Source organism: Elaeis guineensis, chromosome 4 (assembly GCF_000442705.2).
Source record: "Elaeis guineensis isolate ETL-2024a chromosome 4, EG11, whole genome shotgun sequence".
NCBI lineage: Eukaryota > Viridiplantae > Streptophyta > Magnoliopsida > Arecales > Arecaceae > Elaeis > Elaeis guineensis.
The window spans coordinates 38,443,359-38,471,300 of NC_025996.2; the positions used below are offsets into that span (position 1 = coordinate 38,443,359).

Below are 27,942 nucleotides of genomic sequence, written 5' to 3' on the forward strand. Positions count from 1 at the left end.
CTCGATGGCGGAGTAGCCGCCAATCTTTCATCGATCAATCAATCATTCATTATTCACACCCCACCCCCCCTCCGCCGTCCACGTTCTTTTCTTGCTAGCCTGATGGATTTTCTCGCATCTCTTTCCCCTGCAAAGAAGCAGCGTCTGGCTGTGGATCCGAGGGCAGATATATATATATATATATATATATATATATATATATATATTTGTAATTAGTAAAATAACGGAATTCAGGAAAAGGAAAAATAAAGAAAATCCCATCGTTGGTCTACCACGCTTCTCTCTCACTCCTCTCTCTTTCATCTTTTCTTCGGACTCCACCCAAGATTCCTACGGCCATGAACTGCCTTCAGAACCTTCCCAAGTGAGTGGAATGCCAATCGTCCCACTTTATCTTCTTTCTATTTCTTTTATTACCTCCTTTATTCTTCTACTTTTTACCGCTGTTTGATTCCAGATCCCGTGCTCCCCCTTTACATGCCATGAAGAACCACTCAAGAAGACCTCCAATTTTGAATCTGGTACGGGTTTCCGATTCCTTTCGCTTTCCCGAATGGGTTTGTGGATTTTGGATTCTTTTAATGCTTTATTTGGGAATCTGATTTTGGATTCTTGAGCAGGGGATGGTTCGGGGTGGGCTTGGTGGAAGTATCGGCATGAATGTAAGTCGTTCTTTGTTTCTCTTGTCCTTTCAATCTACTGTTGTTCCTTTTTGATATGTTTGATTCTTGAATTATAAAACTTTAACTGGTTTAGTCCCTTTAAGCCCAAGTGTTTTCTTATGTAGATTCCCTCGCTTATTGGGGGAATAATTAGAGGGGCTTACCGATGGAGCTTTAATTTGGTGTAATTTATGATATAGTGATGCTAGGCCTGTAAGACTCGGATGGCGCTTGAGATGAATTCTAGTTGTGAAATTGTGTCACAGAAGGATATATTTTCTGTTTGGAACGTATTTGTTCCTTTAAGACTGGTGATAAAGGTAGGATTTTTTTCCTCGTCATAGCCTTGTTTTCTTCTTTTCTGGTCAGAGTTTTCCACTAACTCTGTCTTGTTTGAAACTGCTGGCATGATATAAAACCATTTGATTTGATCGTAGGAACATAAACCTGAGCAATGGGATATAATATCAAATCACCAAATGATACCATATTAGCCACTTTTTTTGAAAAAAAAAAAAAATCTAAACATATGCGCGTTATATACTTGCATCTGAACATGCCAATTTTTGTTACTTAAGAAAACATTAATTAGCCAATCATGACATGTGAAATAGTCATAAAAACATGTTGTAGTAAAAACTGATAAGTATTGCCTGCATTTCTTTTTATGCATTTACCTTTTTTTCTTAATTTCATGCATGCCATCCCATAGGGATAAAATTTACAATATTCTCTAGTTTTGCTCTTCATGATCTCTATCTTGACTTTGGCTCCATTAGACGAAAACTAGGAAAAATAGTTTTGGCCTCATGCTTATCTTCTGATAATCTAAAACTAATCATTGCATATTGCATTTTCTTTTAAATGAGTTTAGACACACACAAAAAAGTATGCTTTTAGGATTTAAAGATTTGCCAGCATAAGGTCACCGTTGGTAGCATGCTGTGAGGGCATATGGCATGCTAACTTCTGAGTATCTGTATTCTGTAGCATTTTTTTTTTAATTTTTATTTTTAGTTTGTGTGTGTGTGTGTGTGTGTGTTTTATAGGAGTGCATAGGAGCTGACCTTTTCAATGGAGTGTAATATCAATAAAGATTAAAAAGACGGTACTAATTGAATGATGCTTGAAAATGAAAGATTGCTTATTTTGGATTTGCCAAGTGTACTGCAAGGTGGAAAATTGATTACCATGATATTTGTAGTTGAGAGTGTCAAAACAAAGATGATTTGAAGAATAGTATAGCTTAAAGTGTTTGATCGTGGTAGTAGCTTCCTATGCCTTTTGGGTGTGCTAATTATGCTTTTAGGTTCCACAAATTTGATTTGTTTGGCCTATTTCATATTAATTTTGGTTGAACCTGACCCCAAACTTACCCTAAATTTGGTGCCTTTGCTGCTTCAGCTTACTTTATTAAATTTGGTGCCTTGGCTGCTTCAGCTTGGTATAGGGTTTCCAACTTAAATCAGGTTATCTCATGCTCAATATGTCTATCATGCCCATAACCTTATACAAACCCCCAACCCCGCGCAGGGCGAGCAGACCCCACATGCACCCAAAAAAGAAAAAAAAGGAAAAGAAAGATAAAGAAACCTACATAACTTTCTATTTAAAAAAAAAAAAAAACAATTTTTAATTGTTTGATGTCAAGAAACAGCAAACCACCCAGCTCCTGGCTGATTTGACTTATCTTCCAGAATGTCAATTTTGGCAAGTTTTTCTCAGAACAGCGACTCGGCAAATTCTGTTACATTGAAATTCTCCCCTCAATGTGGCTCTCCATGGACTCCATGCCGACAATATTATGATAATCATTGGTAATAATATTTCTGCTAAAAGATACTTGAAGTATTAATGACTTCATTAGCTTGAAAGAATTTTCAATCTGTTTCTTGAGGTAACCTTCTCTTGCAAGGTACTTGTTGTCAGAGTAAATGTAAGCTGCTTCCACATTGATTAACCTTGCTTGACTGGCTGATTTCCACATTGCTGATGCATCAATGGGGCTTCAATTGAAACTTCATCTTACTTATAAATATCTTCCAACTCTTTTCCTGATCTTCCCAATCTTACTTTGCATATCCATTAGCACGAACTGAAACATCAATTATCTTTGTTCATAAAAATGACAAATATGTGTCGTCAACTTCTGTGTATCAACATGGAACCTAAATGCTTTTGGCTGTTGAAATTTCATACAGTTTACCCTTTTTTTCCAGCTTTGTTCTTCATTTATTTTGAAAGATGATTGAATTAAAAAAAAAAAAAAAAGCACAGCCATCAAATATAAGGCTAGTAAAATAATCTGAAGTGAAAAATAATTTCTCTGATCAAGTTCATTTATCTTTTGTTTTGATTAAAAGAGACATATTTTGTATGCAAAGTCTAACCTGCTTATTACCCCGCTTCATTGGAATGATATGCGTGTGCAGGAATTGTTGCTGTAACCATCTATTTCTGTACATATGTTGTATTCATAGTTCAGAACACTAATGCCTAGTTAGAAAAAGCATTGGTGTACTCTGGCATACATTGACATTTCTTAAAGAGAGGGTCCATCAGGGTTCAACTTGTGATAGAAATATGAAAGAGCTTCCAATAGATAGAACCTACAATATATTTGCAAACTCTACCACTTTCTGAATATTTCAAGTTGGAATTTTACATTTTTGACTGCCAAAGAGTGCTTTTGTGGTTTCACTGAATGTTGTTTTTGTTATGATGGCTCTCGATGGATTTTTTTCAGGCATTTTCTGTTTCTGCTTCCAGTACTGAGAAGAGTGATGCCGAAGTGCAGGATGAGAAATCTGAAATATACAGCAATAACATGACACAGACAATGGGTGCAGGTAAAGTTACAACATTCTATAGTCATACAGCATCATCGTATTCTAAAGAAATTTCCAAGATTTTCCTGTTTAGGACTATGTTTATAATAAATGGAATTTTCTAATTTTGTTGTTTTGATAAATGTGATCCAGCGCTAACATATAGGCATGAACTTGGAATGAACTATAATTTTATTCGTCCAGACTTGATTGTTGGCTCGTGCCTACAGGTGCTGTTGTCATCTGCCTTTTAATCACTGTAAGGTTTATCTGTTGTGCTTCCTTTTTTCTTTCAATCTTAGTTTGATATGTTCTATTACAGACCCCATCAGATGTTGACAAGCTTCGCAAGATAGGAGTGAAAACCATTTTCTGCTTGCAACAAGACTCAGACCTTGAGTATCCTGACTGTTTCTTCATCAGTAGTCTTTCTTGATTTTTTTGTAACCTGTTCTCTTGATTTATATAATCTGAAATTCAATAACAAGTCTTTTAAGAAGAATTGGTTTTAAGCTTTGGATTGTCATATATTTAACAAAATATATGGTCGACACCAAGAAGAAATTGTTCCACCAAACCAAAATTTTATTAAAGCCAGAAGATAAGAAGGATGGAAAAAAGAACTGGATTTCCACATAAGAGAAGTGAGAACAAGCCCAACTGAAGATTTTCTTTAAAGTTCTGCTTATTGTTCTTTATATACCTCCCACAATTTGGTGAGAAGAAATGAAGTATGGGCAATATGGGGTCTGTACCAACCCAAACATGAATTTCGTACCAGTTCTGGCCTGGTATGGTATGCCCTGTACTGGGTGGTTCAGGGTGGTATGGCAGTCCATGGTTGTCAGTAATCTTTCGGAACTGTATGTCCTTTTAAGCTTCTTTACACATCCTCGCCTTTTTTCTGAAGTAGTCATACTGAAGCAAGGCTTACTATTAGCAAATCTTGAATCTTTCAAGGAACTAAAGAATTCCTAATCATCTATGAGAATAATATGGGGACCTCCTAAAGCCATCCATCCAATAGCACCTACCTCAAAAATGTTATGGCAATAATTCTCAAGAATCTGGCAACTAGGGAGGGGCTCCAAACTCCAACAAGGAATTACACTTCTGCAATTTCTCATTCATACGTTGGCTATTAGCCCCCTCACTTATGATCTGAAAATTTCCTAAAAGCAATGCAAAAAGGTTTCATGTACACAGTACCTAGCTGGGATATCAGTCCAAGAAACCTTGTTTTAGAAGGATATTTATTTAGATTTTTTTTATTGTCGCGACTTTCAAGTTGTTATGACATTATACTATACTTCTCTCCTTTATCTGCTCTTTGTTATTTTTTGACTTATTTCTTCCCATGATCTGTGTGTTGTAAATATATTGACCTAAGTGTAATTCCTGGTTATTTGGTTTGGTTAGTTGGATGTTGACCAGTCTCTGCATGCATACTTCTGGCTCTACTCTTCACTCTCTCATAAATTCTTTCAAAGCTATTAATATGTATATTTAGAGCTCCAGCTTCCTTCACTAATGTCTTTAGATATTTTGGGGTTGATATTGGTGCCATTCAAGAATATGCCATGAAATTTGATGATATTGAGCACTATCGTGCTGAAATCAGGTCAGTTGATGGATATATTGCAGTGATTTCACCATGTCTCATTATCAAGCTGATGCCATCTGTTTCTTCTTTCAGCAAGCCATTATAAATTGTTACAATGCTTTGCTAACCTCATAGTTATTGCTTTATTGCTTTTTCAACACTCTTTATACCTTATCCATGTGAGGCTTAATCTTATACTGTATTTTTTGACTGGTTATTTGTTTGTGGTTTGGCTAGATTTGAACAATGTTGGTCAGATTTTAAAAATTGCAAATATCTGGGAATGGCTATTCCTGCTGCTAAGAGCAATATACCTTTAATCTCATCCATATTCGATCACTATTTAATGAAAAGTTAGTCTGTACTTACTACTTAGTCTTGGTGAAGTTTATTGTATTCATCCTGCTGTAACCAGATACACCATGCAAATTAATCTTGACGTGTTAGTGTAGTTCATTTATTATATCTTCATCAGCATTATTGCCCCCATTTAATACTTTGACATTTTTCATTGCTTATATAATTACTGTTTCAGTCGAGTATTTTACACTGTTTCTCACAGTTGCCAACTAGTTTTTCTATACCTTTCACCTCTCTTTTCTTGATTATAGAAAATCTAAGCCCCTCTAGTTATTGGAATATTATGTGGTCCATTGCGCATGCCCATGTAACATTTTTTGGGGAAGAGGATCCTAATGAGGTCTTAAATACCTATACTGAACCCTTTATTTTTCCATCGGATCTGTCGGTATCAGTACAGTAGTGGTACTAAAACTGACAGCATTAAAAAGAATGCAAACCATCAATACCGACTGATATGGTACGAGACTATCGGTCTCCCGTGGGACGGAACTGTCCTGGTTTTTTCATGAAATAGGACGCGTCATTGTCCCGTCCCGTCCCGACACTTAGGACAGAGGATGTCCCAAGGCATCCCGATCGGGATGCTGGGACGCTAGCGGGATGGCCTATCCTAACATATGGGATGGTTCCCCGTCCTGGTGTCCTACAGGATATCTCGGGACGTCCCATTGGGACCTAAATATCTCTGCACCAGTATGGATTGGTATGTATTGATATGAATGGTTCAGCATCTAGCACTTGTACTGGTGCTGGTTTTGTGTTGAAATGGTACAGTACTGAGTCACTGACAATACCAACCATAAGCTGGTTTTTAAATCGTTGGGATTCTTTGAGCTTTTTTATTTTTGGGGTTGGGGTTGGAGATCGTGCAACAAGAAGTTATTTCGGTCCATATCTTAAGTGGAGGACTCAAGGAGTGGTTGGTATTTGGTAGGTTTGATTAAAACTTAAAAGGATTCTTAGGCATTGCAGGACATATAGGAACACATCGATCGGTATTTTCTTTGGAAAAGTTAGCCACATCATGATCTATTTGAGTTCCATGCACTCTTTGATTCCTAGATTTATGGTGATGTATATTTTTTATATTGTCTTTTTTTTTTTGTCTTTTTTGGAGAGATCTCTCTAGGAGAAGTTAGGTTGTTTATGTTGCTCTGTTTTCCAGAAAATGATGAAGATAAGGACATTCCCTTTTTGTGTTCAACTCCATCTAATTTTATGGGCCAAAAAGCTGCCCAAACATACATACATATATAGATGCAGTATGCATGTATAACAAGGAACTGATTGTATTTAGAAATTCCCTCATGTGATCAAATATAAGAGGAAACAGATCATGATTGGTATTAGAGCTGCATGATGCCGTTATCAGTTATAACATCATTCTTTCAATAGCATTCTTCATCTTAGTGACAAATGCCAATTTCAATGAGAAGCTACAGCTACATGACGAAAGGTTGGGCCAATTTGATGTTACCATCACCGACGTCTTCAATCTATCAGAGGAAGAATTGTTATAATTTTCATGAAAGGGAGGAAATCCATATTAACTGTTCAATATGACAAAGCTAAGTCAGAATATCCATCATTTTCTTCAGCTAAGAAGATAAAAGAACATCTAAGTTGTGTGATAAGTTAAATCTTCAACCTAATCGATCTACAGAAGGCCTGAAATGATGACATAATGAAATTTGGACCAGGGAAAACAATCTCTATTTCATTCAGATGCTTGTGATATTGCTGGGCAGTGTATGGATGACTGGAACGTGGGCACAGCAAAGAAGAGATTTCGATGTCAATGGACTGGAAATTATATGCCTTCTAGTAGTAGACAGCATATTACATATTTCAATGATTTGTTAAGAAAGTTCTTTTTTCCTTTTTAATTCTTTTGTAGCTTGAAATTTTAAATTTATGACCCAAGAGACCTTCCTTTGAGTTCCTGTGTTCCTCAGAATTCACATGATTCTTCTCAAATAGAAACTAGTGAAGGTTAAGGTTTCCAAAATATTTATGAATTGGACCTTTTGTTGTCGACAATTTTGTTTTTCAATGATAGGTGAGTCCTATGTTGACAGGGCTAAAGGAGCTTGTACACATGGTGGAGTTGCATCCACAAAGAAAATCAACTTGTAGACTCAATATGATGATCAAATGGAATGCAGCGAAGTCTTCGAAAGAGAGATTTCTTCTCAGATGCAAAGCATTTACATCATGTTCCTTTGCCTTCATCAACGAGAGGGCATGATGTTTGAGTATTCACTGAAGATTTTTAAGCTGTTGACATGAACATTTGTATACCAGGCAGAAGATGTTTTCATGGTGAAAGATAGAGCAGGTGTAGTGACTTCCATTGGAGACATCATAACTGGTTTCTTTACAACAATAGTAGAAGTGGAAGATATGATCTACTATGTCTACATATGTTCCATAATTAAGGCTTGGTCTCATGCTGTTGCATTGCTTAGTAATGATCGTAGGCATTAGATAAGAATAAATTGGGATTAGCAAATAGAAGCAAAAGGAGATGAAGCTTGCCATCGGGGTGCAGGTGCAGTTGAACTGATGTCTAGGTTGAGCTCAAGTTGAGCTAGAGAGTAACCAGCCTATGCTCAGCTCATCACCGAACCTGCTTGATCTTGGCTCACTCAGGCTTGTAACACTAAGACAATGGAGATGGATCCTGACTCAAAGCTCATGTTCGAACTATTCCAGAGTAAAAGACTCAAATCCTCCACCCTCTTCCTCCATTCTCAGTGATCTTGAACTGGATTTTCCCTTTATAACTTGTCTGTGCAGAGGATCACTTGAAGTAACCAACTATTGATGGAGTAAATACAGTGATAACAATGGAAGTAGGCCTTTATTGGATGCTCTTTAGATTTCTTATTCCTTGTCTGTGCATGCACTAAAATACTGATGTTCCAAGAGCTTGATATAATAATTGTATACAATGTCAATATGTAATGTTCTTGGGTGATCGTAGGGAAAATGCGGTCTTGATAGCAAAGTTGTAAGTGGAACTTTAAGGATAAAGATTTTCAGATCGAGATGGAGAACATGACATGCAAGTGCAAATTCCAATGTGCATGTGGGAGGAGTTAGGGGACAAGAGATTCCCAAAATGAACCATTTTCGCTATCATAATACTGTTCTGGAAGATTAAAGTTCTCATCAAGGTGTCCACAATAGAACTAAAGCAGTATATGATGTGGAGATGCTTATTTCATGTTGTGCTCTATAAATACCATGGGGACATAGAAGAAAAGATTATGGGAGAAATGCAAGGCCAGTTTTCTTTAGCTGATTTTTTGGTGGTAGTTTGATTGGAGTCCGTCAACAATGGATAGGCTGAAAACTGAAGAGATATAATTCAATATGACATCAGATATGTTATGAGTGGGATCACTAGAGGACAGGTAACCGTAAAACCATTTAAAGTGGTTCTGACATGTGGATAATTGGCCACACAAAGTGAGGAGCAGATGTTGTGTACAGGTCTCATAAATGGTAACTAGAGAAAGCTGGGATGAAGACATTGTATTCTGAAGGATTCTTTGATGGGAAATTAGGAATCAATAGCAAAGTAGAATAAACAAACCCAACCCATGATGATCTGACAGGATCTGCCATTTATGATAGCAATAAAGGTTTTTTTTTTTTCTGTTGATATTAGTCATTGTTCAGTAATTTCTGTAAGACACATTCATCGAGGCCATCTTGATTTTATTGATGTTATCCCAAAAGCATGTGAATAAACATACTCTATGCTTAAACATGAGAAGGTATGACATCTTATGAAATGTTACAAATGTAGGAAGCAATATATTGCAGCAAGATATAGATATTCCATTGAATATGTGGAGTTAATACTACGATTTTAGTGGTAATACAAGTAAGTAACTATCTTCTTCCAGATTGGAGAGGAGTATAAGTGAGCTGGGTGCTTATCTTTTCCATTATCAGTCAGATTGCTCTGGCCTCCATCTCTCCCTCTTCCTAAGGACTTTTGCATGTTTCTCCATGTCTTTGGATGCTTGGGTTCATAAGTATGCACCTTTATTTGCATAGTCATTCTGCATGCCTGCTCCAACAGCATGCAGGTCGGTGAACATTCTAAAAATCATTGAGAGGACTCTTTCTAGGGAGAGTTTGATCTACTGATTCATTGATACATATGTTGCATAGCCTTTATGCATGCAAACTTCTTATCTTTTGATTCTTAGCATTATTTGTGGCCCTCTGATGGACTAAAAGTGTTGTTTGGAGATAAGAACGTTTCCAGCATATCATTTTAATCAGCGGCCTCTTTTCAAGATTCTGTTTTCAAAGTTCCATATACTAACTCATTCCTGATTATAATACTTTTAAATTCTTAATTACTCCAAATCTATTGGACATGTTAATGTTTTAGCTTGTAACAGGATTACTTTGAAAATTTAATATACATGGCAAATTTACTGCATTATATAGTGCCTTCTATGTGCTCTAATGTGAAATGGAGCAGGGATTTTGATGCATTTGATCTGAGGATAAGGCTTCCTGCTGTAGTTAGCAATTACACAAGGCCATAAACTGTAATGGTGGTGTGACTTATGTACATTGCACTGCTGGTCTTGGAAGAGCTCCTGCCGTTGCGGTACACACCAGTTTATCAACAGCATAATAATCTGTTTTTGCTCTTATAATATATTCTTAGACCTATTTACATTTATCTAAAATTTTTTACATGATCTTTCAAACATTTCTATTGCTTCTTTAGTATTTTTCATGTAGTACTGCTCGATCAGTTTGTTGTCCATTGAAATTGATTGATCATTGTTTATATTCTAATTTTATCTTATATATATTCTGTCTAAGGCAGATAGCTTTAATGATCTAATGGAGATTTTTTTTTGCTCTTCCAACTGTTACACGATAATGGAAATGCTGAACCAACACCCTGGGAGTCAAACCTATATTTCACTGGTTTGACAGTTGCATACCAGGTCTGCCCTTAAAAAAAAAAGGAAAGATAATTGAACCCTGGTTCTGCTCATGATAGTTTAGAAAATTGACATAGAAGAAAGAGAGATTTTATCTAGGAGGAACATGAAAAAAAAGAAACGAAATGGACTCATTGCTTGGATTAATTTTTTGATTTGCCACACCGTGTGGAGTCATATGGAGAATTTGATTCATAATGACATATATAGATTCTCAATATTCAAGTTTCTTGCATGCTTAAAGTCACAGTATCAAATCAAATGGGTTCCTTTGTTTTCTTTATTATGTTTAATTTTCTTTGCTTTGGTTGGCATATTGAGCTACGGCAGCTTGTATCAATTGCTCTCGTGTTATTGCTTGCAAAGCACATGTGTACATATGTAAATTAATAGCTTTATGCATTTTCAGAAAGGTCAAAAGATCTGAAGCACCATTATCAGTTGCTAAAAGTTACATCCTACCAATAGTCATGTAATGTAGTATTGAATTATTGATGCACTTAGTGATTAAAGAGTATCAAATTTCCTGACATAATGAACTTATTTAATCTGTCTTAATGGAAGCTTGATCAATCTTCATCAGCAAATCATGACTGCTTAGGTTTGGTGGCTGTCTAGTTGGCTATCAGTTTTAGTTTGATGTATGATCATCAAACATGATTGTATAAAACAGGTTTTAGGAAAATAAAAGGACCTATCTTTTATAAAATTCATTCGTCAAGACTTATGACCTGTCAGTTTTTCTAAAATATTTTTTATAAAAAGAAATCATTTTTTTTTGTAAAACTCACGTGTTGTATAAACACATTACTAAAAAAGTTAATAGCTAAGAAGCGTCTTAGTCTGGTATGACAATTGAATAATTTCTAGTAACTTGAGATTAATTCTAACTTCTAAGGATGTAATTTGCTTGCAAAACATGATGTTTGATCTCTGGCAGCTAAATTTTTCAGCCTTGTTGATTGAGAAGGAAAGAATGTCCTCATTTTGCTAAGCATATTTTTTACAAGATGGATTATGATCACATTTTTATGTTTTTCCCTTCTCTTTTGATGCTTTCATTTGCCTCACATTCCTGATGTGGTGGTTATTTTGATTTGTGTATCTTGCTCAGATTATTGACAAGTTGACATGCTTGTGCTAACTGTGTTTTTTGAGCTGGATTAGAATCTTGTTTATGTTTTCTTCTTGGCATGGTTCTGCCCTATGATTCTGAAGGAATAGGGCTTGTGGTTGTAGTTACGATGATTTCATCATGTATATTTCCCAGGGAATTTTCAGATATTGGCATACTAATGCTTCTGTAAATGCAGTTGGCATACATGTATTGGATTCAAGGCTATAAACTTAGTGAAGCACATCAGTTACTACTGGTAATCCTCAAAATCTTCAGTCAAGATGATGTGACTGGAATCTTCTTTGTATCATTTCTAATAAACATGTGGAGGACATGGTGAAATATTACTGGTCCCCCCACACTTTAGATAAAAGATTTTGTGCACATTGCTGAATTAGTGAAAACATTTCATACCTATATCATAAACATGATTTTGGTGTTTTCCTTCTCTAATCATTTCAAAATATATGTGATCTTGAAATGCTTGTGTTAATAAATCTTGAGCACTGCATAGTAAATATAATAAAAAATTATGAGCACTGTGAGTATTATATTGGTATATAATCACCACAATCTACATTGGTGATTCTCATAACCAAATAATTAAGATCTGACATAAAATGAGAGTGACTGAGATGTTTTAGAAAATGAATGTGGTTGTCAGGATATATTTTGAGGTTTTTTTTTGGTGCAAATATTCTGAGGTTTCTTAACAAGGAGTTCTTGTTCCAACTGGGAAATAATCAAATTTTACTGTTTTCCATCTGAAAACTTCAAGACTTAAGCTTGTATTTGTGCTTTAGTCTATACAAATATATACAACATGTGTGTGGCCAGTGACAGATGAGAATGTTACACAGACACATAACTGAAAAATAGTTTTATGTAAAACATTTACATGCACAACCACATAAACAAGCAACAACATATCTTGTAACATCCATCATTAAAATCTCAGTGGCTTGATGATAGTGTCTAAGATATTAGAAACAAGAGTTATACGCCTTCATGATGAGATTTAGTTTTTTGCGTGGTAGATGGGATGCAGGAAAATGTGAAATAATATAATGGAACTAACAGATGAAGCAACCTTAATCACTATATGTCTTGTCCACATACAAGAAGCCTTTTTGTCAGCGATCTGGATTGCATTCTGATTATCACAATATACCGGAGTAGGGGAAGAAAATCTGGCTGACACACACATCCATGAGAAGCTAGCAAAAGTTGAACTTTATTCCACATCAAAAGCAGAGCAAGTCATGGCATCTTGCTTATAGCTTTTTCAAGAGATGAATGATCCTTAACGTAGATACAGAAAACAGAAAGAGATAATCAGGAGATCACAAGCTTATTCAATGTAAATATAAGCTTGAGATTCTAGAACAAGGGGCCAAGGTGGAAGTGAAGAGTGGTAGGCTAGGGTTTTCATGAAGATATTAAAATTGCAAGAGACAATGCAAAAAAAAAAAAAGTAGTAGTATTATTGAACCAGTTGCTATGCGGACAGCTTGTGCAAGTTACACTGAGAAATTATTAGACAAACAAGGCATCGTCAAGCAGTCATTAACAAGGGGATGATCAAGCACCTTTAGAGGAAAGCTTCTGATGAATCTATGTCATAGTATTAAATTACTAATTGGGTCAGAACCATATAGGTGGGAATGCCTGTGTATATCAAAAATATACTGCCACAACTGGTTTGCAAGAGGAAGATGACTCAAGATCCAAGAAGTAGAGAAAAGGCTAAGTTTCTTTATCTCAAATTGACCTTGCAATGCAGCTTCATATGAAATGTGGAAGTATCATCTCCAGTACATGTCCTTGGCTTCGAGGAAAAGTATGTGTATGCTACATCAGGATTGTCTAACAAAGAGCGCACACATGTACTAGGTTTCAGGGAAACTTTTCTGAAGAACAATGGATGAAAGGTGTTCAAAAAAGCATGAGAAGGCTGTTTGAGCTCACAGAGTATAGTGGGGATGCCAAACAATGGCACTACAGATCTGATGATATTCATTTGGCTCTGGTGAGAATCTGGACCAATTATTATCACAACTTTTAAGCCTTGAAGATTGTCTGGTGCTGTCTCTAGTTCAACTGATTCCACTCATCAGAAATGCAAGTTTTGGTATAGAATTGGATCAGATGGTGTTTTCTCTATTATCACACAGCATAGATTCTATGCAAATAGTGATTTATATGGAGTTGTGGACATAAAATTTATATGGCTTAGGGATATCCAGCCCAAAATTATGAGCATTTTTTGGCAGATGTTGCGGAGAATGACCTCTTTTGATGCCATGGTCAAAAGGAAATATTAGCTAGTAGATTGATTGTGGGCTCTATGTTGAAACATAAAAGCATGAGACATGCTTGCATGGTGCCAAGAGGTGCAATTTTTTCAGAAAAATTTAAGATTGGGACATGTGAAAAGAGGACCATTTTATCTCTTTTGTGACCACAATGAAAAGGTGCTTTCATAATCAAGGTTTTCAATATCAACTAGTACTGGCTGTTATACTCATAACTCATACCGTACCAACCTAGTAATGTATTACATGTGTATGGGAGTTCGATATAATGGTATACTGACACATGGTATAGCTGCTGGGCAGACTCCAGCAACATAACGTGTTGTGGGGGCATAACATACCAAGCAGACCTGTCTGGTACTGAGACTATAATCCTTGCAATAATATTATGTTTCAACTTTCAGGACATTCACACACCAAAGACGATCGTCAAAAAGCTATTTTGTTTTTCAAGGCATTCTTTTCAACCTCTATATTGAAAGAAATCACGATACCTCATAGTGATTTCAGAATGAAAGAGGAATTGGAGAAGACTCTGATATCATTGAACAATGTTTGCTGTACCGATATTGAAGGGGGTACCGGCTGGCAATTGGCTTAGCATGGTGCAGGTCCATGTTGTGCCATTCCAGAGCACATTGACATAGGAAGAGCTGGAGAGGAAGAGGGAGCGGGAGAAGAAGAAGACAGAGGAGAGGGATGGAGGGAGGGAGAGAGAGAGAGAGGGAGAGGGAGGGGGGAGAAAGGCTGAGAGAGAGAGAGGACTAGAAGGCCCTCATCGATAGGGGATTGCCCCTATCTCATTTTGAAACAAGAGATGCCTAGTTTTTTTTGTAAATTTTGAATTGAAATCAGCAAACAATTTGCCAACTTTCTTCTGAGTGAACTCGGCAAACCATTTGCTGATTTCAATTTGAGATTTACAAAGAAAAATCTAGGCAACCCCCTATTTTAGTAGAGGGAGGAAGGGAAGGAGGGAGAGGGAGAGGGAGAGGGAGGGGTGGAAGAGAGAAGGAGAGGGAGGGAGGAAGAGAGACTCACCTTGAGCATCAATCGGAGCTTCCAAGGGGCTGAAGGAGGTGATGAGAGAGGGAGAGAGAGGGATTCAAGCTTTGAACTGGTGGGGGGGAGAGAGGAGGTTGGACAAAGCATTGAGATCATCGGGAGGGGAGAGATGAGGCTGTACTAGCTCAAATGACATGATAGGATTTATGTTTCACATTGATGTGCTGAACCATGCCGGTAACTGACCAGTCTGATTTGATACACCCCGAGCCAGCTAGTTCAACATGGTTTAGCAAACCTTGTTGCTGAATATTATGTTTGCTCCACTCCATCTTCTCCCCTAAACTATGTTTGCCCCTCTCCATCTCTTCCCTGAGCCGGCCAGTTCACTATGTCACCCTCCATGTCAAGCTATGCCTAGGGTTCAAATTTGAACAATAACTTACTGAAAAGTGAAAATACTTGAGCAGATATCATTCCTTGACACCTTAGAGTGCTGATTGTGACTAGAAGCCTAAATGATTGAAATTTATGTCTTTAGGTAGGTAATTTATTGAACTTTGGAGGCTTGTTTAATTGAGAAAATTTTTGAATAAACATCTCAATCTTTGGGTGTGTGATTTTTTTTTTTTTTTGTTGCTTACTCTCCTTGAATAGTGCCTTTATTTTGCATCTAACTATTTGATCATATACATTACCTATAATGGTTTTGATTTGTGTTTACATGGTAAGACTGATTTAGATTTGCATGGTACTAGGCTAGACATTTGTCATGAGATACTTGATTAGAGAATTAATACTAGATCATTTTATCAAAGTATATCATTATTTTTAATTAATTCATATTGAATTGTGGTTTATCATACCGGTGCGTAACAACCATATTGTACCATATCGGTATCTGGTATGAGAGTGTACCAATACTCGGTATGCCGAATCGGCTTTTGTACCAAGCATACTGACACTATAATAGGATAGTCCCCATATGCAGTCTGGCACTGAAATGGTGAACCTTGCATTGAATTGTACATAAATTTTGAATTAGATATGCCTTTTATCATGAATAATTGAATCAAATTGTATCGAGCTATAACTTTTTTTGACTTGTTCATCTATGATCCTTAATTTGATTGTAGAGTAAGCGACCGTGCTTCCCAAAACTGGATGCCATTAAGAGTGCAACTGCTGATATTGTAAGTCAAATCATTTGTATCTCAAGATATTACAAGTTCTTCTATATGTTGTTGTCTATCAATCTACAACCTGAAATCTTTTTTTTTTCCAAATATTAGTATTTAATAGGCAATATATCTACATTTATTCCTACCATATGTTATGTTAATTTTGTGTTTACAATATGTTCTTGCTCTTGGTTACAGTATTGATTGCTGGAGCTAAGTATTGTATATTACACATTTGGTGTAATTATATCTAAAGATATAACTTTTCTCTTAACCTGAGACTCGCTCTTTGTTTCAAGTGAGCATTCACTAATTAATCTACTAGTAACTGTAATACAATAATGAACTCTGCTAAACCAAACAAGTAGCTCAACATAGAAACCAAAAATCTGGAGATTTGGGAATATCCTTTTTTGAGGAGCTTAACATAAAAACTCATAAGTTATGCTTCATGAATTCTTCAATTTGCCACCTTTTTATTTGTTAGGCAGGTAGCATCATTTTGGCAAGGATTCTCCATGTCTTGAAACTAAGAAGAAAACTAGCATGCAAAGGCTTTTTTTTTTTTGGATAAAATTTGAGTTTTAAAATTTGCATTCTTTGACCAAAACTTAATGATGAGGTTAATATTGCTTTCTTTTTCTTTTGTATCTCCATAAAACTTTGAAGTCACACGATATGATCAGGATAAGGGATTGAGTCTGAAGTTATGTACGTTGTTAGATTGGATTGCATCACAAACCATAGTTTTATTTTGATCTTCAAATTTTAAAATTTTAAAAACTGTGAAAATTGAAAATGAGTCAATTATAAAATAAGTGAACAAAGAGTAAAAGGCCATAATATAAGATATCTTGTTTTGACAACCATGCGTCCATTCCATATATATAATGTCTAATGAGACAAGCATCATATTTAATTATTCAAGGTATTTATATGCAATCTAATAATAAAATTAAACTTTTAGATGGAATGTTTCTACACACACACAAAAAAAAAAAAATCAGATTATTACAATTAACAAGTCATTGTAAAAATATGAAAAATTCTGCCTCTTGATCTTAATTCCATAAACTCCAAATCTGTTTCACTAATTTTACATGCCAGGGTTCAAGATAAATAAGTAATTCTAAAAGCCATACGATGGACCTCCACATAATTTAATATCTAAATAACATGATCTGTTGGACTATATGATCGAAAGGGACTATATAATGCATAATATAGATTTAGATCATATGGTTTTCACCAAGGTTTTGAAACCTGGTACCGGTGACCGACCAGTTCGGTACCATACCGACACACGGTATGCGGGCATACTAGTCGAACGACATGCCAATTTTTTTTTTTGCTTTTTTTTGGAGGGGATGTCCAATCAAATTTTTATGGATTATTTAATATTTTAAAGTCTAAATTGATATTTAATGGTATTTACTAATGTTCATATCACTTTGATATATCTTTAATCGTGTGTGACAAAAATCTAAGTATGATATTATGTTATTTAGCAGCTTAAATAATCAATACATGAAGTAGATATCATTAGATCCTAAAATATTTAAATCAATTAAAAAATTTAAAAATACTCAATACGTACCGATCATCAGAATCTGATCGATCGTCGATGTCCATAAATATCTGAATCATTTACAGTCAGGAGGAACATCAGTCCATCCCTCTAGCCACATAGCATTATAATCTTTATACTCATTCCATAAGATAAGCGCACTGGATCGTAACTCATCCTCGATCTCTCATTGAGATCCTGGCTTTAAGAGTTATCATCGGGTTGATAGCTTGGTTGTGAAAGGATCCATCCAAATATACCGACAGTAAATTTCGATCCATAAGACACTCTGGGTTACACAAGATAATAGCCATTAGAAGATGATATCTCCGATGCACCATATCCATATCCATAAGGATTATAGGCTGTTTGTGGCTGCGGATAAGAGGATCCAAAATACGAAGAGAACCTGATACATCTATGGATCCTACTCCACGTATGAGGTCATCTGTAGCTGCATCATATCCTGAACGACCTCGCGAAATCCGTCATTTGTATGAAATTGTATTATCACGGGCTCTACCAGCTCGTATGTCGTGGTCTCTATCCTGTGTGACATGCGTAAATTGAGATTCATCAGTGAATTGAAGACCAATCGACTGCATCTTTGTCCTTCGATCCCTCCATAATCATCAGATCCATGAATAGCTGAAGAACTATCATCACTGCTCTGCTGATTCTGAATCTAAGTGAATCGAATGCTCTCTCTCTATTGATGTTGCAACTGTCTTTTCTTTTCTTTTATCTCTGTGCATGGCAGCTGCCTGCCCTCTCGTCATGCCTGCTCTGGCCATCTAGGTTGCGAGGGTGGATGCTGTGGCGTATTGGCTGGAGCCTACATGAATGTTGCTACTTGCCTATTCAGAGGCATCCACCCCAGCCTCACTAGCAACAAAACTGGAAGGTCGTGGACGCGATCCTGGCTCATCAAGCTCTGGCTCCTGCTGTTGACTCATAATCCATCCGATCATTGGATCTTCATCTTCATCAACAAAATCACTCGTAGTCGGATCTGAGTACTTCAATTGAACTTCCTTCTCAATGTATTTGAGCCTCAGCCTCAAATTATGGTGCACATACATCAGATCATTGAGGCATTTCTATTTTAGATGGTTCTTTTGCTTGCTGTGAATGAGGACAAAAGCCAACCATTTGCGCTCACATCCACTCGATGAAACCATCTGGGAGAGGATCTTAATGGCAATCTTAAATGGGACAAAATGCATCCATCATTCAGCTGCAAAATCATTAAAATTTAGCAAAATCAAAAAGAAGATTGAATATGTCAATATGATAATAGATTTATTAATATATACCTGGATTCATCTTTGATTTGCTTCTGATCGCTCCATTACTTTCAAATGATTCTATGTCCTCTCTAAATATTTTCATCTGTAAAAAAATTATTTGTTATAATATCTTGTTAAAGATACAACTAAGTTAATAAACATCATTGAACTTAGCTTGTTCAAGACACAAAATCGTGATATCTGGATCGGGCTCCATCTTATCTATTACATTTCGTAAGGCGGATAAAAGCTCTTCATCCATGCCAATCTCAGATATGGAGTACTAGAATCTTGGATTCAGATAATAAGCTATACATAGATTTTCATAATTGATTAAGTTTATTTATACAAATTTTGAAAAAGTTTTTAATTTGCTGCTTACCTACTAAATGCAACTCCCTACCCATTTGATAGCCCCATCGATGGTCGATGATCCTGATGTACTCATCGGCATACTGTGGATCTATCACCTTGATTTGTTTCTTTACCCTCTCCATCATATAATATAAGAAGTCCATCTGAGGGTATCACTCACCATCCATGTATTGAAGCACTTCATATAGGGCTTGATAGCCCCGCTATCTTCTCGACCCGCTGTTAGAATAACTATCTCGTCACTAAGCTCTCCACATTGCTTTCCTCAGTGCCTGCTCTAGCATATCTGCTCTATTGCCACTCAAGACTAACAAACATCTGACGTAGATGTACTTTCTTATAATCAGGCTATCAAGTACTATATAATTAGTAGCAAATCGTGTGACACCTGATCTCAATATATCACCACCAGCAAACTGCCGCATCAATGATAGAATGCATGTATGGTTGTAGATGAATCTGATGATGCTCTATGTTGACTCCACTATCCTCTACACCTTATGAATCTTCCTAATATCCATCAGCATCAAATCGATACAATATGCAGCACATGGGGTTTAGAAAATATGCGATCGCTGCTCTATTAATATCTCCCCTATAGTCTTATATTGTGATCCATTATCTGTGATAACCTATACGGCATTCCACTCTCCTACCGATCAATCACTCCTCCATCAATCTGAGGATGCAGTGGCATCGTGCACCTCAGTTGAAGCATCAACAGACTTGTTAAAAAATATTCTTCTATCACAATATGTCATAAAGTTGATGATGCTTCATCTAGTAGAATCAGTCCAACCACCACACATCATAGTCAACCCATGCATAGGCCATTTGCTGTGATACGAAACAATCCATTTTTCAAGATCCTTCTTATTCTAGTCAAGAAGCTCACCATAGATATCTCTTGGTCCTGGAGAATCTACATCTGGACCAGCAACCTGTATAGATGAAATGGCAGAGCGATAATATGGATTATCTGCTGCGTTCGTTGGGATGTGACTGAAGTGAAACCAAGATCTAATAGCTCGTCACATATTTTTCTTCTTATCTTTTCTCAACATAGTATCAATCCTCTGTTGCTTGGAATCCTTGCTAGAAAATGCATGTGGATCCAAATCGTGGATAGTGGCTCCTGTTAGAATCTCTCTAGGGGACTTCTTTCTACTACCAAATGCTCTCAACATGGATGCAAAATGCTGGTGCCTTTACTGGTGGACTCTCTAACTGAGAATGTCCTCCTAAATCGTGATTCAACTCTGCTGTAGTGCTCTCTGAGCCTGACCTGCCTTCATAAGTTAACGGTCCAAATCGAGCTCTATGCCTGGCTACCTGCTTAGCCGTCACTGATTATTCAAGCTCGTCTGAAAGGCAGTCTCAATCTGTGTCTGCTCAACATCTGGAACAGATCCTTTCTCTGACTCTCTGGAGTGATAAAAAAGTAGTTCTGCTGCTCGACAGTCCACCTCTGCCTTCTTCATCAATTTTTTCTTCACTGCTTTAAAATCAGTGAAGTATTTTTTTCATTAACTGACGGACCTCTTATAGATACTTACGGCATATAGCTACATTCAGATAGCCGCCAGCCAAATGTTGCTTCAATCGTGTTACTCCTTCCTTGAATTCTATGCTACACCATTTACATCTTCAATGATGCTGATCTGAGAGCATCTCCCCATACTCTCAACCAATGTCACGTTCTGGATCTTTTTTTTTTTTGATGGATCCATTCCTAAAAATTGATAAGCACATCACTTCAATAATTACGTAAAAATGATATATTTCATTTACGTAATTTTTTATATATTTTAAATTACTTATTTATTTTATTATTATTTTTAAAATAAAATATATTAAAATTTAAAAAATTATTAAAAAATAATTTGGTCTTAGATTCATGTAGAATCTTATCATGGATACTTAATTTTCTTAGATAGTGGACATGCATGAAATGCTATTTTTTTTTTCAAATTTAGGCCTAGGCTACTATACGCAAGATGTGTTGAAACATTGATAAATAGACATCAAATTTATGTCAAAAGTAGCTTGCAAATTTGTAAACAATAATTTGATTTTACAGTTATTTTTTTAAATTTATTTTTTTAATAATTTTTATTTCAAATATATATTTTTAATTTAAAAATTATATACTTAATGAAAATTAATAATTTTAGTGTCATTGTGTAGATCATCCATAGATCTATAACATGTATTAAAATCATGTTAAAAAAATTTTTGACATGGTTTCCCCTTATTTTTTTCATTTTTTACGAATTTTTCAAAAAAAAGTGAGGAAGAGAGGAAAGAGAGATAGAAATGAGAAACATACTTTAAAGGGCTTTAATCCACATATTCTTGGAGTCTTCCTACCGCTCTCAGTGTTAGAGAGTGAGAAAGGGAGAGAGAGAGAGATTAAGAAATAGAGAAGTCGAAAGTCCTCTTCTTTGTCTCAGAAGATTAAAAAAAGAAGCCGAACCAAGCGGTTCGGCTCGATAAATCTGCATACCGCCCGGTTCAAGCTGAAATCGTCCGGTTCGAGGCCGAACCGAGTGGTTTCTATTTTTTTTTTATTTTTTCTTGTCGGGTGCCGAAAATCAGGGTCGAACCAATCCGGTTCGGCATCAATCTGGCTCGGTACACCCTTAACCAAGTGGTTCGGTCCGGTTTTCAAAACCATGGTTTTAACTAATCATGATCCAAGAATGAGATTAGGATCACAGGATCCAGATTCTGGAACATGAGATTTTAACAATAGTAATCAGACAAATGCATATATTTATGTGTATGTGTGTTATAATTATAGAGAGTTAGAGACCATAATTATTTGGGGAATGGGAGTCAAGGAAAGCTGCACCATCATCCATCCACTTATACATGGATAGGTCAATTATATGGTGATATGGTCACCATAGCGACAAATACTCAATAATACAAGAATACAAAAGATTATTTTTTCCATCAGATTTCAAGTATAACGTGTATCTAGGTTAACACAACAACTGTCAACCTAGAGGTCTTGATAATGTTTAGTGATATTTTGGACTAACAAACATAGATTTTGGCTACTATGTGGAATTCTAGCACGCAAGATCACCTTAGATAATCATCAAAAAAAGATCACATTAGATAATCAGTTGTTCCTTATGGTTGATCACATGCATTGCAGAGAAGTAATTTAACGAACAATCTAAACTCTTAGGATGCAGAATTTTTAGCAAATAGTGATTTATTATTAATATTTAATAGTGCATCTACTTGGCAGTTTGGCTTTTTACTTCTGTTCTGGACACAAAAATGCATTTTGCTTCCGTAAAAGTTTCCTCCTCCTTTGTCCAGTATGTTTCCAAGCTTTTGTTAATTTTGGAGGTCTGCTTATTAGTTGCATTAGTTTAAGCTGCAGTGAATAGTGTAAATTTCCTTACCTGCCACTAGCCTTATGTTTTTCATGGTAAAGTCCCTCTTGCCTATGTTTGCCTGTGCACCAAGAAATCTGCACCAATTTCTTCAGGATTGATGTTTTCTGGTACCTGTAAAATCTGCCAGTCCTTCATGGAGCAATTTTGACTCTGGCTTGTGCTTTGTGGTCGACCAATATTTGATGTAATAAGGCTTGCATGATGAGATGACTGGAGAATCTGAAAAGTGTTATTTGTATTTAAACCTTAACAGCAGAAAGAAGATCAAAGTTCCCCATAAAATTTATAATGGGACATGTAAATATATTTGCACTGATTAGAATATTATAGATTCTATGAACATATTGTTGTTATTGTGGGTAGCTCAGTTACTTTTGGTATCATTATGTGAATTATTTAAAATACTCCATGTACTTTACAATATTCTGCACTCATAAAACAGCACCAAGGGCTCATGTATAACAAGAATGTACTTTATGTGGCTGTTATGGAGGAGGGTAGACAACAGCATGGGTTTATGCTTATATGCACCTGCCTTTTTGTTGATCTTGATGTTGTATAGGATGAGCAACTTGTGGTATAGTGGTTAATCATTTGAAGATACTATGTTTTCATGATTTGAGATCATGGCTTGAAGTTATTGGAATTAATCATGTATGCTTTTGTTTGTTCTTTGAAACCTTCGTAAGCTCAAACTTCCATTTAAACGATTTGTCTTCATGTTGTTGGTATGACTCCTAGAAATGTTGTTGCAAACCATGTCCATGGTTGCCGTGGGATGCATTCATGATCTGATAAAATGGCATATTTGTTGATTGATGAAGATGGTAGACAATAAGAAGGATGGTGATGAGACTGTTGCTCTTATACCAATTGATCTTAAGCAGACAAGCTCAATCTCCTCAGCGCAGAAGGGAGAAGACTAAAGTGGTGGAAGAAGAAGAAGCGTGACACCGTGACAGCGAGTAGAATCTACCACTACAACCAAATGGACTTCAATGAATACTCTAATACATCACACCATCAACCTTGGCCATAATAAATTCACAGTCTTGACCAAGCCTTCATATCTTGACCGCACCATACCACAAAGACCTGCATTGTATGTTGTATTGATTTGTAAGGTATGGGGGTTATCATCCGGTTCAGCGAACTATGTGAAGATACAAGGGGCATACTGTGACAGTACATGAACTATGGGGTCATACCACAAGATCTGAAACCTTGTTCATAAATCTGGTTTACTCTTCATATTTCTTTGTTGATTTTATTGTTGTTGCCTTGTTATGTCCAATCTTTTAATTCATATTTTGGTTTTTCGGTTTCTTCACAACACAGCCTGATTTCTCCATCATTGAATCCCTTGCTCTTCAATCATCATTTTCATTATACTTCATATGCCTGCTTCTTCACCCACTAATGTGCTGGCTATCAGAATATTTACCTTGACAACACTTGTGTCAACATCCTGAAACTGCCATATCTTCGAGACTAGTTACTTCCACAGTCCACTATTTGCTAGTAGTTCCTTTCATCATGGCCTGATTCCAGCCTGTCTTTTTGTTACAAGATAGCACCATGGGATCCACTTGTCTCCGTTGTCATGTTTGACATTTGTTAGAAGTGACAAATCGTACTTCTATGCCACTTTACTACTACTTGAATTTACTAGCAATCTGGCATAATCTATTGCGAAATGGCTTTACTTATGTCAATAATGAAACTGATGCAAGAATAGTTTTGGTAAATGATGTTGAATATTATGCTGATTCTTTGGCTGATGTTTTTTTTTAAAAAAATCCATGGGAATATCCATAAGAAACCTATTTGCTAATTGCATAGTTGTTAACAAAGAGCTGGTGGATTGTGAATTGGTTCACAACTTCAAGCTTAACATGTTATGAGTTATGACATCCATGTAATCTCTCTTTTTTCAACAACGCATTTAGAGTTGTTAGTCTTTTTTTCCCAATAAAGGCTGACCATGTACAATATTTTAGTTTAATTGCATTTTTTTTAAAAAAAAAAACTTAATACACTTGTTGTTTGAGGAAAAGAAAGTATCTTGATGTTACAGTTGTTAAATTTCTTACATCAATCATCTCACTACATCCATGAAAAGCACATATTTTGAAGGGCCAATTTGGCAAAATGAAATCTACCTTTTGAGTGCATAGCCTTAGCTGCAGGAAACTTCCATTTTGGGAGGCACACCCCCTCCATATTCTCTCTTGAAACTCATCCCAATGTCCGCTTCCTGAGTATTTCCTTATTATTATTATTGTTTTATGAGATTCACTTCCTGCATCTTCACCCAAATCTGCTTTGACACTTGTACCTGCTTCTGGTAACTGAGTGCACGAAAGTCTGCCTGCTTCAAGGACCCAATTTAATTTTCGGTTGTATGTCGTGTGAAGATCACACCTGATCCACCATTAGAGCCAACCCAATATATTGGACATTAAAATCATGTACAGCAGAATCTTCTTAGCAATTTGTAAGCAATGTTGATCATCTTGCTACATGGAAATTATTGTTGTATTTGAGACTGGAGTTGTATTTGTTTTAGATGATTTATTTCTAGACTATTGATTATGCGAGATTGTAACTGAATAGTACCTCGACCATCCATTATCTTGTTAGACCTCTTTAGATAATTTACACCTTGACTTTTGCTAAGTTGTTATCGTTTGCTATATATCTGAATATGACCCTCTTTATACTTTTCTACGTTAAAACTTTTAGTGCTCCGACTGTTGATCTAACAAAGAACTAATCCTTATGTTAGCATCCATCATATCGAATATACCAGTAGTTCTTGTATAGTTTATGGGTTTACATTTTACCAGCTATTATACTGTTGTTTATTTGCCCTGGTTGAACTGGGTTAGTATGCTGAACTGTTGTTAGGGCAATATATTCTCAATTATTGTATCATTCTGTGTGTATACTGAGCAACTACATACCAAACTCACCTTATGGTCTGAGACTGAGTTATTCTTGATGAATCTTTTCTTTACAAGTAATCACATACGACCATCTTATGAATTTAAGCAATATTACTCATTTCTGTAACCTGTTTTCTTGTTTACAGCTTACAGGTCTATCCAAGAACCGTGTCACTCTCATGTGGGAAGGTGATAACTGCTCCTTGGTAGAAGTATCTGGACTTGATATTGGATGGGGCCAGGTATCTTTGAAAATATAGAAATTATTTACTATTACTTTTTCAATTAAAAAATGAGTTCTGTTGATGGTAAGCACATTTTTTTCATTATAAAATGTTAGTTATCTTGCATATGACAGTTTAAAGCCATTAGCAGTGAATAAAATGTCGTTCTATGTGGTCAATGACAAATTGTGCAAGGATAATTAGGTATGACACATAGAAACTTCAGAACTACAACAAGGATTACCTAGAACTCTTTTGACTGCAGCTAGAGACATGGAGCAGGAAGGAAACATGATTCCACAGATGGAATCATAAATTAAATGTTACCCATAATTCATGGTGAAACAAGAAATGTGAGTGAGAAATGGAACAAATGTGCTTTAAGAACAAGTTCAGAATCATAATTAGTCATCACTGTTTCTAAACTTTTTATGTTTCTCATGGTTCACCATTTGCATTACTACATTCAGTGGTTCCTTAATCTTGCTAAATATCCCATATAATATTCAGGGCTGATTACAGAGTTCAATATGTATCATACCATCATTCTGGTCCCATAGCATATAGTGTGATACACTTAGATCTGTGCCATCACAATTCAGTAAAAATTGAAACAACTTCACAGTTGAACAAATCCCAAATCTGTGTTTCTTGGTCAAGATTGTTGGGTTTCAAGTACTTTATCCCATAAAATTCTTTTTACATAGGTTTTACTTTGAATCTGGCTGTAGATTCTCCATCCCATGATATAAATGTGCTCAACAAGATTAGGGGATTTTTGATATTCCCTTTTCAGTCACATATGATGCCCTACGCAACAGTGGATGAATCTTTTCAGGAAAGCATATGCATATGTTTTTCCCTGATTTCATATCTTTGCTTCTTGAATGATGCCAAATGTAACGTATTTTCTGAGAAAAATGGTTTTGCTACAAAATTTTCCAGAAAATTTGATCAATGAATTATAAGAAGGAAAATTTGTCCGTTTGGTTTGTTGTCCAGCTCCATACTCATAAGGCGTACCCTCACCTGAATTTATCTAGATGGATACAAATTTTTGATTAGTAATATTTCTATCTTTTATAAACAATATGGATGTGGCCAATGTCTGATCCATATGCATATTTCTATCCACCAAATAAATACAGATAAGGGTTTGGATATTATTTGTTCCATACTTCCATGTCTGATTGTTTAGAAAATCCGAAACTATTACAAAAACAATATTGAAATTGTTTTAATTTTATATCATATTTGTTGACTTAATAAATATAATTACATTTGTTTAAGTTAATCTTTAATCTGCCAGGCTTTTTCCACTAGATATCATATGTGCGGCTGTTTGTGCTATTGTCCGATGGACTAAAAGTATTGGGTTGGAAAAATTTCAAATTTATGTATTGCATGTAGAATTTGGTGGAGATGTTATGCAACTTGGGCATACCTAGGATGAGTTTGGTGGAGACAATAAGTGGTATCTGCATGTCCCTTGTTGCAATTATCAGATGTTTGTTCTAACTGTACTAGTTAGTGTTCCTAGGACAATTTGTTTACTTATGTTGCAAAGCTTAGGGATAGGGGGTTTTAGGAAAGCAAACATGAAATTTGTCATCCTGAGCATCTTTCTTCAACATGCCGATCAGCAAGTTGCACTGATAGAGAGCCCTATTATCCATGCTTCAGTTCTTTAGAACCTGTGACATTTAAATGGAGGCTGTAGATGATCCAAAATTTTTGGATATATTCAATACAACTACAGACAGCATCCATTGATGACCTGTCATCATATGATTTTTGCAAGATTAAGGATGATATTGATGACTATGTTGAATTAAGGGTTTTACTAAAAAAATCGTGAGATTGAGGGAATGTTATTCTTTTTTAGTGTTCTCACACTCTGGTGTTATTCTTTCTATGAGAAGGCATAAAGGATATGGTGGAATTAAATGATCGGATATTGGAACAAAGTCTATCTGTATGAACAAAAGTACTTATCTAGTTATCTTTTAGGAAGAGGTATTAACTAATTCTCTCTTACTTCATTACACTCCACATCACATGCCT

General features: G+C 35.9%; 1 protein-coding gene across 1 annotated transcript in view; it reads left to right on the top strand.

The window, feature by feature from the left end:
* The first annotated feature begins 207 nt into the window (after positions 1-207).
* Positions 208-27,942, top strand: part of LOC105042928 (phosphoglucan phosphatase DSP4, amyloplastic) — a 33,693-nt gene continuing 5,958 nt past the window's right edge. The window contains 12 exon segments of the mRNA XM_073256363.1: positions 208-364; positions 458-521; positions 621-662; positions 3,409-3,511; positions 3,644-3,720; positions 3,813-3,889; positions 5,031-5,111; positions 9,964-10,010; positions 10,013-10,095; positions 11,755-11,814; positions 16,015-16,071; positions 25,801-25,896. Coding sequence (XP_073112464.1) covers positions 339-364; positions 458-521; positions 621-662; positions 3,409-3,511; positions 3,644-3,720; positions 3,813-3,889; positions 5,031-5,111; positions 9,964-10,010; positions 10,013-10,095; positions 11,755-11,814; positions 16,015-16,071; positions 25,801-25,896 — 813 coding nt within the window. The 5' untranslated portion in view covers positions 208-338.